This window comes from Marmota flaviventris, chromosome 16, assembly GCF_047511675.1.
Source record: "Marmota flaviventris isolate mMarFla1 chromosome 16, mMarFla1.hap1, whole genome shotgun sequence".
Lineage (NCBI taxonomy): Eukaryota > Metazoa > Chordata > Mammalia > Rodentia > Sciuridae > Marmota > Marmota flaviventris.
In genome coordinates this window covers 39,744,166-39,758,802 of record NC_092513.1, presented here as the reverse complement: position 1 = coordinate 39,758,802, position 14,637 = coordinate 39,744,166, and the positions used below count along the sequence as shown (strand labels likewise).

The 14,637-nt window shown below is 31.9% G+C and overlaps 1 protein-coding gene across 5 annotated transcripts in view; it reads right to left on the bottom strand.

Moving 5' to 3' along the window:
- Positions 1–14,637, bottom strand: part of Trappc8 (trafficking protein particle complex subunit 8) — a 92,995-nt gene that overhangs the window by 22,031 nt on the left and 56,327 nt on the right. For all 5 annotated transcript variants that reach the window (XM_027935682.3, XM_071602824.1, XM_027935683.2 and 2 more), the window contains 8 exons: positions 13,007–13,081; positions 12,385–12,511; positions 9,741–9,895; positions 5,569–6,011; positions 4,174–4,321; positions 2,746–2,842; positions 1,511–1,579; positions 1,362–1,420 (listed from right to left, as the gene is read on the bottom strand). In XM_027935682.3, coding sequence (XP_027791483.1) covers positions 1,362–1,420; positions 1,511–1,579; positions 2,746–2,842; positions 4,174–4,321; positions 5,569–6,011; positions 9,741–9,895; positions 12,385–12,511; positions 13,007–13,081 — 1,173 coding nt within the window. The remainder of the gene's footprint in view (positions 1–1,361; positions 1,421–1,510; positions 1,580–2,745; positions 2,843–4,173; positions 4,322–5,568; positions 6,012–9,740; positions 9,896–12,384; positions 12,512–13,006; positions 13,082–14,637) is intronic.

Genomic DNA, 14,637 nt, shown 5'->3' with positions numbered 1-14,637 from the left:
CACAATACCTTTACTTTATTTATTCATTTTTATGTAGTACTGAGGATCGAACCGGGCATCCGGCACACACCAGGTGTGCACTCTACCGCTCAGCCCCAGCCCCAGCCCTGGAATTTTTAGATTTTTTAAAGAAATGAACAAAACAAACAACTGAAGACCCCAAAACTAAACTCAACCATTCAAAGCATATTATCTCCATTGGGCTTTTATAGCCATGAAATATTTCCAGCTGCTTCCTTAAATTGTCAAAGATTGTCACAGAGGTGTATCAAATGAAAGCCAAGGATAAGAAGTACAAAATTATAAAGTTATTTGGAATTATCAAAGAGAACACAAAGCAAAAAATCATCCCATTAATAATATACAATTACACAAAATTGTATAATGTGTGTCCAGTGTTTTTCAAAGTAGGTCCCCAAATAATCTGTTCACATTATCTGCAGGGTTGGTTAAAAATGGAAATTCCCAACCACTACTCAAGATGCAATGAACCATAGCTTTAGAGGTGAGGAGGCAAAGCCTATACTTTAACAAAATCATCTAGAATCTTGACATTCAAAACTAGGGTCTATAAACTAATAACCTCAACATTACCTAGTATAACTATTTAGAACCTTAGGTTCTTACCCCCATTCTACTGAATCAGAATCTGCATCTAATAAGATCTACAGTGAACATTTTTTGAAAGCTTAAAAACTACAGCTCAAGATGATTCTTTTATATATAGATAGATAGATAGATAGATAGATAGATAGATAGATAATAATATTCAATACTTTTTAAATATTTTTTAATATTTTTGTTTATTTCTTTTTTTATGTGGTACTGAGGATCAAACCCAAGGCTTCACACATGAGGGGCAAGCACTCTACCACTGAGCTACAACTCCAGACCCTGAAGATGATTCTTATACACAATTATAATGGAGTATTATTGCCCTCAACAGTAATACCTTTAAAATTACAAGATAGCCTTAATGTGTCTAGCTTATTATTTGAATATCAGAACCATAAAATGATATCCCAATATCCTGGGGTTAATATCTATATATTGTACTGGAACCATTTCTCCTAACAAAGAAGTTCCCTTATATAATTCGGCTTTTTTTAAATTCCAAGAATTATGTTTACCTCATATAAAATTTTCAAAAGAGAAATAATTCTAAATAACTAAAATGGTATGGTTTATATTATAGTTTTGGTTTGTTTAGGGACTGAGCACAGGTTGTAAAACTCAACAGTTGAAATGTTCACCTTCCACAGAGTGTGGGGACTACTAAAGCAACAGTTTTGCTAAAATAGTCAAATATCCCAGAATTTTTTTAATTTTTAAATCAAATACCATTGTGTTCATATGCATACCTGTTCATTTCCAAAGATGATATCTGCAAAGGTATACCTTTCTGAGGACTGCATAGCAGCTAAAAAAGAGGGGGAAACAAACTAATCATATCATTGCCACAAAATATAAAATGAACATTTAAGAAAGTATAAAAGTAAAATGCATTTACCTTCTTTTTCCTTACATCTTACTGCCTTGAAGCAAAACTTTCCCTTCTCCCTACTGGCAAGTTTGGCCTCTAGGAAGAAAAGGGAAAAGTTTACTATATTCCTCAGATTATGACAAGGTAAAATCTAATTAATTATTCAGACTTTTTCAGTCAAACAATTTGTAATTATAATTAATACTTTAGAAACATTTTTGTTTTCGTTTCAATGAAGTCACTCTTCATTAACTTCTTAGGATAAAATTCAGTTTTCTCAAAATACATGTATGTGAGAGATGTTCCAAATAAACAAGTTTAAAAGATCATAACTGGAAGGTGGCAATCCCACCACTCTATTATTTCTTCATTTCCTTTCAGTATTTTCTCATATATATGACACTAATCTAATGCACATACTTTGCTATGTGGGTGTGTTTTCCCACTATTGCAGACACTTTTAAAATGCCAATGAGTACGTTTTAATGACCAAAGTTAGAAATGTAGCATAATTTGCATTGAAGCCACAAAAAAATTTTCCCCATTAAACATAATAACATAATAAACTACTCTGAACACATGAATTTTTCCAGATTTTAAATTAATTCTTTTATATAAAGATTATAAGGATTATATGAGAATTAATGTGAGGCTAAGGATATGAACATTTTTATGTCTTTTGAAATACATCATTCAGTTCTTTTCCAGTAAAAGTCAATATCATTTTCAGCTTCATATCAATCTTACAACCATAAGACACTCTTATATTATTCATAAGATGACAAGTTGATAGGAATATTCTGGGCAACTGTCAATGCATATGACACAGTATGCATATTCTTTTGTTTGAATGTTACAGATATGAAAATACACAAAAAGTAGTAGAAATATAGGTATAGCTATTCACCAGTCTATCAGCAATGAAGAAAACAGAAATATCCATATTCTAGTACATACATTACTAAACTCTTAAATTTTTCATAGTGATTACATACTCAGGTACTGATTTTACAAATGGGGGAAAAATGGAACAGAAAGAAAAATAAAAGTAGAAAAATGTGGAAAGAAATAAAAAGATGGAAAAGACTGGATCAAAACGGGTAATTTGGTTTACAATCACATCAATGAAGGAAAGCACAATTTAATGCTTAAAAAAGATAATTTTAAGGATGGCACCAATAACCTTATGATATTATGGTACTACTTTGAAAAATCAAGCAATGTTGTCAGAATTTATTTTGAAGAGGGATAAAGGCACAAACCTTTATTTTCAGCGAGATTTACAGAGTTCTGTAACTTCCAGAGCTTGCTACTGCTTGATACTTGTACTATGTGGAATTCCTTAACACCTGCTTCACTCTATGAAAAAGAGAAGGAGCACTAAATTAAACTATTCCAATAAGAACAAAATTCAGACGTTACCCAAGTCCATACCAATTAACACCAGATGAGATTTTTCTAATCTTAAAGTAATTGTGCACATTTCAGAAAGTTGAAGTTATTTAAATTCTTTTCTTAAACAGAAAAATAAACATTTTATCTGAGTATTTTTAACTAGAATGCACATCCAGTGGTAAATTTAAAAATACTGAAAGGCACTGCATTATTAAAATCTAGCACAATAAGTGTACTGACAATATTTAATAGGTCAAAAATTATTTGTTGTCAATTTTTAATTAAAACATGGACTTTTTATTTCTTTTAATATTTCTGAGATCTCATTCAATTAAGGCAAGGAAAAAAATAAGCAACAAAAACAAAATACAGCCTTAATACGTAGCCTATGTGTACATGAAGCAATTTAAACAGTACATAATTTTTTTATTCTCCTAAATAAGAGCTATTTTAATATTTGAAATGATTAAAACTTTTTAATTTTTTTTTGTAGTTGAATATAGACAGCATGCCTTTATTTTATGTTTTCATTTTTTTCATGTGCTGCTAAGGATCGAACCCAGTGCCCTTCACATGCGAGGCAAGCACTCTGTCACTGAGCTAGAGCCCCAGCCCCTAAAAACTTTCTTGTTCAACTAATAAACATACTAATATTTTTGAAGATCAAAGTACTAGCATATTAACATTAAATATTCTAAAAAAAAGCGACCTTGCAAATTTATGAATGCTAAAAGCAAGAGAATACTAACAATTCAAGTAGTATCTGTACTACCGAATTAATCTGAGTCTAAAGTTGTATGAGATCACATTTCCTTCTTCAAGAACATTCATTCAGTTATTTAGAGTGCATAAAAATGGTGAAACTTTGGAAATGCCTTATATTAAAGGAACAGTACTATTAGAAATATATAACTAAAGGATTACTAAGTTAATACTGTGTATGAAATCTTATAGAATTTCATTAATTTAATTATGTCAATGGAATATACCTCAATGATGAGACTAGAAAGCACTTTAAGAGATTTCTTTTAGATTACATCACTAGCATAAGGGTCTATATATCATGTAAATATGTATTATATTAATATCAGCAGACCCTTTCATTTGAAGAGACTCTAAGGGATAAGATTATAGAGTTAATAGATAATTAAGATGTTTTCCCAATATTCTATATGAACATTCCCAAATTCCTAGCTTATATTGTCCTGTGAAGTAAAAAAAGAACTTATACTTTAAAAAGGGCAAACAATTCAAATGTTTTGTTACAAACAAAATTCAGCTCTAAACTAACTTACAGTATTGGTATTTTCCACATCCACAAAAACTAGCATATTCCCTCCTCTGCCTTCTTCATCTTCTAGAGAATTACTTCTGCAGACAGTAGCTCGCACGTTCAAAGATCGGCTGGTACAAATAACTGCAGTGTGCCTTAAGATTCTGTGTCTGAAGAAGTAAATACATGCAAATTAATTAAAAATTAAAAATCATTCTCTAATTACAAATAAAGATTTTAAAACTTGATAATTCAGGACCATTCATATTTGAGAAAAACAAAGACGATACAATAAATTAAAATTACTAGTTAGCCCATCTTTAGTTTAATTCTACTCAATTTGGAAGGAAACTATTAACCTCCCTGACTCTAGGCTTATTAACTTGCTTCATATAGTAATATCTCAATTATGCCTCTTCTCTGATAGTGTTTCCAATGTTACTGTACAACTACTGAGCTCTTCACCATACAGTTTTACATTTCAAAGACTGTTCCCTTTACTTCTTTCACACTAAGTTCAGACTGTGGCTGAACAAACTATATTCAATTTATATTTTCTAAGTTACAAATCTTTTTTTCATAGATATGGTCACTCCCTGGAACATCCCACTACTCTCTTGCCTACCCCCTTGATATGCAAATCCTGACATCTTTACTGTCCTTGGAAGCTCTTTTCACCACTACCACATTCCAGAAAGCCTTCCTTGATTGCCTTGCCCAGAATACTCCCCTTCCATTATCTTGTGGAAAATTACCATTTACTGAGGACTTAAAATGTACCCATACTTATAAATACCTCATTTTTACCCTCAAAGTTTTACAAGATATTTAGACATTCCATTGAATAAAATAAATGTAGCATAATTATTCCTAGTTAATTTTGTAAAAATGAGAAGGGAATTATCACATATAAAATGTTCTGCTGTGCAATATACAGGCGACAGGTTCTGGTAAGTCAGTTAGGTATGATTTCTTCAGTGATTACCCACTTTAATTCCACTCTAATCATCTGTTCTGAATACACCATAATGACATTTTGTTCATACATTGGAGGGAGGCACTAAGGAAAACAAAGTAATTTTCTTAAAAACAAATGACTGTAGTTAGGTTGCTTCATATACAAATGACATGATATTTTAATACATTGTTATTTGTTAGTTTCATTATTGTGACAACTTAGTCACACTTAGAAGAATCATGCAGTTTATGGACAAAAGATCAATGTAATTAAATAGTTTCTACTTTTGGTTATCTAGAATTAAGATATATTTGGGATGACTTCATATAAAAATATGCATTTTTGAAGAGAATATTTCTCAATAAAAAATACATATTAAACAAATATCAAACACTGATTCAAATATGTATACCTATATTAAACATAGTGGTAAAATTTTTAAAATTTTATCATACTTACCGTATTTTAGGCTGCTTTTTAACACTTTCATAGTAAAACAAAAAGTTAATTTCATGGACACCTTCTTCATCTGGCCCACGTAACCACATTGGTAGCTGGACCGAAGCTCCAGGCAGAAGAACAGTGTCAGGAAGGGGAACAGGAATCACTTCTGGCTGACTCCCTATGCCAATTCCAAAGTCTACAGAAGAAGCTGATGATATGAGTGCTGTACACACAGAGGTAGAGTCTGTCACAACAGTCTTGTAAGCACTACAATTTTCAGAAGCTGAAGGGCTCAGTGGTGTTAAAACAGCAGTATTACCACCAAAAGTAAAGAACTCTGGACGTTTAGAAACAACCTTCAATGCAGTAAGAGGACATTTGCTGACATTGACAAATTCTACATATGCTTTTCGAATTTCTCCACAGAGAAGTCCTGTAGGAAAATGTATAAAGAACACCTGCATTGGAGGGAAAAAACATTATTATATTTTCTGTTAAAAATTTTGAACTTCTAATGAGTAATGTTTTTAAGATGCTGTATGTCTTTACTAAAGGTTTACAACTATTTCATTAATTCTCTGATAGCTGTTTAAAAATAAACAGCTCCATTTTAGAAAACACAGGAAGACAAAGAGACCAATATTACTCAGCCACGATTTTGAGCTATTAAAGGTAAAATACAAAACAAAGCTATAAAAATTCTACAACTTTGTAGCTTATGAACAAGAAAAACTATAAATAATTTAACATGACTATAAAATAACAATCATTCTTATAATCCTTATCACTGTCAGATTAAAAAGCTTAAATATACATCCTTAAAATAAAACCATATACCATGGATCTTAATGAAGAGCATCTGATAACATATACATAATTATAAAACCCACAGTACTCCAAACAACCTCAGGCTTTTAATTAATAACTGACATGGGGCCAAAACGTGGCATCACTAATAACGTTTTTTTTATCTGCTGCTAAAAACTAGATATATACTGTTCTTAGATTACATGACAATTATCATTAGGTTCTCACTTGGAAGAAACCAAAACTGAAAACTTAAGGTAACAACTTCTGAATGCAGTTTAATACATGAAAGACCGAATCAAACTTAGACTGGAAAATCCATCCCAGTACTCCCAGAAAAGGTCACTCATCCTAATTCCACACCTCCAAAAATGGTATATAAATGTATGTTTTAAATTTAAGGAACAATGTGTAGAAAGTTGATCTACTGAAAGATCTGCATTTTTAACACCATTTTTGTAACAATTTTTTTAAACTATCATATGCAAGATTAAATAAAGAACAAGTGTTGTCAAAAACAAGATGAATGTAAATTAAGAAAGTTGTGTACTGAGGACTAAACCCAGAGGTACCTATCACTGAGCTATACCTCAGCCCTCTACTTGTTTATTAAGACAGGGTCTTACAAAGTTGCTGAAGGTCTCACTAAATTGATTCTGGCCTTGAAATTGATGAGGATGGCCTCCTTCCTCAGCCTCTGGAGTCATGTGGGGATTACAGGCATATGCCACAGTGCCAGGCTCAACAGAGGTTAAAATCATTTCATCTGGTTCAACTTTCATCATTTTATAATTAAAGAAACTTTCAAAGGACAGATAATTAGGGACAAAACTAAGTCTAAAAGTAAACCCAGGCATGGTGGTGTGCTCCTGTAGTCTCAGCTACTCAAGAGCTTATGGTCAAAGGATTGCTTAAACCCAAGAATATGAAACCAGCCTGGGCGACACAGTAAGGCCACATATTTAAAAAAGTAAAGCTCTATCCATGCCAATGTTATCAGAGAAGCACTGCTTTTAAAAACTACTTGTACATTAACAGTCTTAATAACTGAAGAACATTTAAGTGATCTAGCTTAATGAAAATTACAAACTAGAAGACTCACTTAAAAAGGAATAATTTATTTTGACAACTTCAACTACACTGATCAGAATATTCTCTTCCAAAAGTAAAGATCTCAAAAATTCTTACCTATACAATCCCAAACAAATGTTTACAACTATAATGCTGAATAGCCCTAAAGCAGCATTTAAATTCTAAGTCATTTAAATTATTCTTCAGTCTCTTAACTTCTAGTTATAGCCATGCAATACTAATCAAAATTATTACTGTGGAAACTTAACAAGCTTGGACAAAATGCATGAAAAAAAATTAAAGATTATGAAATAAATTTGTCTTGTCAGATTAAAAAAAATTATTAAACAGTATAGTACTGACACAGAAAGAAATGAGGTAATAATTACTAAACAGAATAGGAGGCATACAAAAACAATCCAACAGGAAAGGGTACTTTAGGGATATTGGTAAATAAAAAGATAACACAATGGGTTGCCCATACCCTATTAATGGTATTGGGACTAGAAACAAAGTTTGATCTCTGTCCCCTTGCTATCCAGAATACATTCTTGCCAGGTATGGTGGTCCATACCCGTAATCTCAGTGGCTCAGGAGGCTGAGACAGGAGAAACGTGAATTCAAAGCCAGCCTCAGCAAAAACAAGGCACTAAGCAACTCAGTGAGACCTTGTCTCTAAATAAAATACAAAGTAGGGCTGGGGATGTGGCACTGTACTCGAGTGCTCCTGAGTTCAACTCTGGTACAAAAAAAAAAAAAAAGAAGAAAAGAAATACACTCTCCAGATTTAAAACTCGCAGATATTAAAAATAAATAAATAAAACTGGGGATGGGGATATAACTCAATGATAGAGCACTTGCCTATCATAAAAGAGGCCCTGGGTTTGACCCCCCAGCAGGGTGAAAAAAAAAATAAATTAATCTGTAATTTGACTAAGGAAGCCTATTGTTAAATATAAAGCTTATATCCAACAAAGTAAAAAACTATCCAATATGATTTCATGTAAGTTAAAAACCTCAACATGGTCAAAGACAGCAGATCAAAGATTAAACATGTACAAAATATTTTTCAACCAGAAAATGATGCTCTACTCCATATGCCTTTTATTTACATTTAAATGCAACATAATTGAGTAAGTGTCAAATCTGGGTAGAATACATACACTGCATATATGCACACATGTACACACACAAACACACATATCACTCATCACCATTTTCATGTGTAGTATGACTCTACTTATAATTATTAAAACTATAATTAAGTGCACAAGAAAGGCATAAAAAGATAAAAAACACCTCCACTAGGGAAACCTGAAGATGCAGGAAGAAGGGTCTCCTTCCAGTGTTCACATTTATACACTTCTATGACACAACCCTACTTTTGATCTGCACTCAGGTAAGAAATTTGATCCAAGGTGGGCTGTTTTTCTCTTCCAGAAACTTGAAATATTAAAATGGCATAAAGACTAGAAGTTGATGAACTACAGTCATATCAAAAGCAATTCTCTGCCAGGTGTGGTAGCACACACCTGTAATCCCAGTGACTTGGGAGGCTGAGGCAGAAGGATCTCAAGTTCAAGGTCAGCCTCAGCACTTGTGAGGCCCTAAGCAACTTAGCAAGGCTTGTCTCAAAATAAAAACTTAAAAGGGGCTAGGGAATGTCCAAGTGATTAAGTGCCCCTGGGTTCAATCCCCATTACACTCCACCTCCAAAAGCAAATCCTTCTAGATGCTTAAAATGTTTGCTCCTAAATTCTCTGGAGCAGTTGAATCCCCCTTCTTTGAGACTTCCTGTCCCATAATACTTTAATTTCCCTGATATTAAAATGTCTTTCAACTAAATAATATGTTTTTCCTTCTCTTGTTACTCTGACATATTTTGTAACTAAAATTCCTTTGATACTATATGAAAATAAGATAGGGTGAGATAAGAGGGTGAAGGAAATACTGCTTTTTTTCCCAAAATACTTCTATTTTGCTTAAATACTTTACAAGCATTAATTCACATAATATTTTGACAAATTACAAAAAAGCCAATGAGTTTAATAACCAAAATGTTTGCTAGAAATGTATTCCCAATTTCTATTATTTTAAAGTTTATAAATTTATAACCTGGCTGTGACTTAATATGAATTTATATAATTACCTTATTTTGTAAATTAAATTTCTTTAAAATTTGCCTAACAAGACTTTAAAAGTATAGTTCAATGTAATATTAACAACTTCAAAGTCTAAAATTAATTTATTTAAAGTATCTTCCAGCTATGTCAATTACTGAGTCCATTACATTTTAAGAAGTGAAATACCTCCAATAGTGGCATTTCTTCAGTGATTATAGGGTCTAAACGTCGATCAGGACCATATTTAATAGATGTTTTTTCTTCTTTTGTGTTGTTAAGTCGAGGACCTTGAATTTCTAAATCCTGTCTCCCTCGGACTGACATACTCAAGGAATGTTTTCCTGAAATAAAAAACAACCAAATGCCCTAAAATAATCTGATATGTTAACTGACAAGAATTTAACTTGAATATATGAATACTTAAATTTCAGATAATTCAATTACTGATTAACATGATTAATCAAAGAATTAAGTATATTTTAATTCCATGTTTTATACCACCTATATTATGCTGCTGAATTTCTCATTTCTTTTGGATTTACTTATGTTGCATAAAGACTACAAATCACTGAAGAGAAGTCCTTTAAAACCTGTATTTTCTAAAGCATAATGCTTATTAATCAAAAAAATTCTGAGAATACCTTGGGTCCAATAGTTAATTGGCCTATCACAAGATAGATATTCAAATGAAAAAAAATTGAAAACACAGAACAGGTCAATTTTTCACTTCCTCATATTTGAATATATAGTAACCTGAATAATTTCAGGACTATAAATAAACATATCTTCCCAAGAGACTGAACAAAGAAAATTAAATATAGCATAAGCATAGACAGCTTTAACTTTCTTAATAATTCATGTGAGATTTTCCCCAAAGACTTCCATACAGTACATGTATGTATTTAACAAAAAAACAAGAAAAGAAAAGAAAAAGGGTACACAACTCTCTTTCCTGCAGGACTACTCAAAGCCTTTAATGTGCTGAAAGTTACTCTAAAGGGTTCAAGGCCAGATGTATAATGTAGCATTTCCCACACTACATTTGACTTGGTTCCCTACTAGCATTTTACATAATACTAAACTACACTAAAACATCATGAAGCTGGGCGCAGTGGCATATGTCTGAAATCCCAGCAGCTTGAGAGGATGAGACAGAAGAATCGTGAGCCTCAGCAACTGCAAAGCGCTAAGCAACTCAGTGAGACCCTGTCTCTAAATAAAATATAAAATAGGTCTGGGGATGTGGCTCAGTGGTCCAGTACCCCTGAGTTTAATCCCCAGTACCAAAAAAAAAAAAAAAAAAACCACATCATGAAAACTCAGTTTTTAAGATAGGACTTATTTTAATAGTTAATTCATAATTTCCTCCTACTAATGCCATACAATTACATATAAATTATATTAATGCCTATGTTTGGCCTTTAAATGAAACAATTAGCTATATTTTACTGACAACCATAACTCTGTGGTACTGGGTCAAGATGTCAGATTGCACAAGTGGGAAAAGAGCTTCAAAAAGTTCTTGCTGGGCAGAGTGGTGCATGCCTATAATTCCAGCAGCTTGGGAGGGTGAGGCAGGAGGATCGAGAGTTCAGAGCCAGCCTTAGCAATGGTGAGGTGCTAAGTAACTCAGTGAGATCCTCTCTCTAAACAAAACACAAAAAAGGGCTGGAGATGTGGCTCAGTGGTTGAGTGCCCCCGAATTCAATCCCTGGGAAGTCACCCACCCCCGCCGCCAAAAAAGTTTTAACACCCACTTATCTTGCTTTAAGAATGTAATAAAACAGCAAAATTATTTACAACAATTTGTCTGGTACTTGTCAAACAAGAAATATAAATATAAATATAGTATAAAAATGCTCAATTTTAGTGTATTTTTTTTGTTTATAGCTTTTTAGTCATGAGTTCATTCCACTTATTTTCTAATTTTGTATTGAATTTATCATACATATTAAGGCAACAGAAATATTCAACAGGAGGTTAAAAGGATCAAGTTTTCCAAATGTTCCAGAAGAACTTCCCAATATTTATATTTAAGTGACTCTTATTATGTTTTCATAATATCTTAAATAGGGCAATACTTAAATTCTGTAATGTTGCAGAAATAAAAACTTTTATAAGTGCTAAATTCACATCTATCAATAACTAGTCACTTTAATTTGTTATAAGATAGATCCACTCAAATAAAGGGCTGGGATAGAGAGTTTTATAGTGAACTCCCTTCCTAGCATCTTTTCAACCTAAACTCATGTAATCACATATCTGAATTATCAGGTAATATTAGATCCTGAAAGACTCCTGAATTTTAAAAAAAAAGATAATAAAGTTTGTATATATTATAATATTCAAAAAATTGTAAAACATTCTATTATAGGGCATCAAAAATATCAATTTAACACTAAAACCCCAGTCTTTATCAGGACAGAAAACAGAATTTCAAGGGTTTAATATTCAATGAAGTGAAAAAAAAAAAGGTTTTTAATTTGTTCAATGCTTTTTAAAAAGGATATATTCAAAAATGGAATACAATAAAGTGGTTTTTGTATTGGCAGCAGACATCTTAATAAATGGTTAGAATTTATTTGCTAAGAATTTACTACATTTGGATAATAACAAAAGAATTATCAAAAGAAAATAGAAGGGAAAAAAATTGTTTATTTTTTAAAGCTATGGTAGAGGTTAAAATAAATTAGTCATTCTTACATCTGCCTAAATGCTTTATCTAAAGGTACATTTGCCCTATTTAGAAAATACCTCATTTTCGTCCATTTTATTCTATGGAATGATTTAGGTATTAGTTTCTAATTGTTTAGCAATGCTATAACTTTACCTGTATGACATCCAGGAAGAGCACCAATGCCATCTACTGTCATGGAGCCCTGAATAGTGCCAAGATTATAAACAACTCCCAAAATATGCAGCTCCCCTATGTGATGGGGAAAGAGCTTTAGTCTTGCCTGTGGAGATATTTAAGTCACTCTTATTATGTTTTCATAATATCTTAAATAGTGCAATACCTAAATTCTGTAATGTTGCAGAAATAAAAACTCATGACCTAAACTTTTCAAATATCAATTATTTCTTATTGAAAAGCAACTTTTTCAAAGGAAATCTCTAAGTTCAACAATTATACAAGAGCGTCAATAATACTTTTAATAAAAATCTAAATATGCTGTTCAAATAAATATCATGTGAAATTACCACACTGAAACTAATAAGGAAGTGAAAACTTTTCACCAGGTTTCCTAGGAAATTAATCAAAAACCACTAGAAACCTACTTTCCCACCAATTTCTTCCTGAGTAATTTCAGTTTCCTGATCATCTAAATTTTAGTTCTTAAAAATACTAGGATATAAAACAATTTCATTGAGATACATTAAATTTATTTTAAAATGTTTTCAGTTTACTTATTTAGCAAAGCAAAAAACAGAAAAATGATAAAAACAATTACCACTTTAGATTCTTCACTATTAATTAAGAATTCTGAAATAACTTCAGTTCCAATCATTTCAGGTTCACCTGTAATCTAAAAAATAAGTTATTTTTTTAAATATACATTCTAATAAAATATTATTAATACTTAATATTAATGAATTATTAACATTCTTATATACCAATACTAAGAAATAATAACTAATTAAAGTTATAATTACTAGACTCTTTGTAAGTGCGTGTAGTGCTGGGGATCAAACCCAGGTCCTCACACCTTCTAGGCAAGTGCTTTACACTGTGCCACCATTTCCAGGTACTTACTATTTCCTAAGCTCCATGAAAAGTGTTTATTTCCACCCCTAAAGTGGGGTCATGCTGTAGTGGGTACTTGATATGTACATTTCATTTTGTTCTACCAACTCAACTGAAGAAGATACAACCACCAAGAGGATAAAACACTAAGAGAAAAAGTTGAACTGCTCATAGTCAATAATGGCCGCAATGGTATTTAATATTGTCATAAGAACAAATCTCTCCATTTTTTGTCCAACCACATCTTTTTCCAAATTGGCCAATTATATTTAGAAAAGGAAGATTATACTTAGAATAGGCATGATGCAGAAAAGATAGGTGGACAACAAAAGCAGTGGGAGAAAGGCAGACCTGCTTCCTCCAAACCACTGACATTAGTAAGAGAAAATATCTATGGTCAGATGGCAAAGCAGAGCTAATTAGCTCACACTGAAGGTAAATTTGATTCTCATAAACCTTATTTTACTTTTACCATCAAACTAATTATTTGACACAAAATATAAAAATTACATCTCCCTAAATTCCAGTTCAGCATCTGTATCCATCACCAGAAGAAGCCCATTAAATAAATCTAGATTTTGGGATTTGTGGACCTTAGCTCTATGGCAAAACACATACTTAGCATATGGAAAGTCCTGAGTTCAATCACTAGCAAACTACCCACCACCCCCACCCCCCAAAAAGAAATCTTATTTGAAATTTACAGGAAAAAGTGCAACTGTTTAAGAGTACTGTATATTTTAATATAACTTAATAAACTTCCTTTAAAATAAGAAATGCTAAACAGATTAATATATTTATAAAACTAATAGATCTTTCTTAAAACCTTTCCAAATTTCAATAGTTCATACTCTCATAATCACAAAATAGCATCAATGAATTTAACTATTTAACCATTTTAAATAATGTAATCTTTAGAAAAAAAATCAAAATAGTTCAAGAACAAAAACAGTCTAAATAATTAAAATTCAAATTAAAAATTCAAATAGATATCTTTCTAGTTCTCCCTTCACAGATCAGAACCAAAATGCTAGGATATTTCCCAGACTCAAAATATAGTCTGGGTTAAAGCATTTATTTTCTGGTGCAAGATTCTAGTGTTCTAGTGTTCCTTTCCTGCCTCAATCATGAAACCACATATATAGTTAGAGGAGCCACGAGATCAAAACCATCAGTAATGCCGAGTCCCTGCATGGAGGCCAGCTCTTCTGAAGTTCCTACACCTGTAAGGTACTTTGTGGGGATAAAAAATAAATGTCTATATGTTGAAAAAATATATACACACACATACATATATGGGAGTTGGGGGGAGTACAAAACAGTGAAAATTTGTATAAA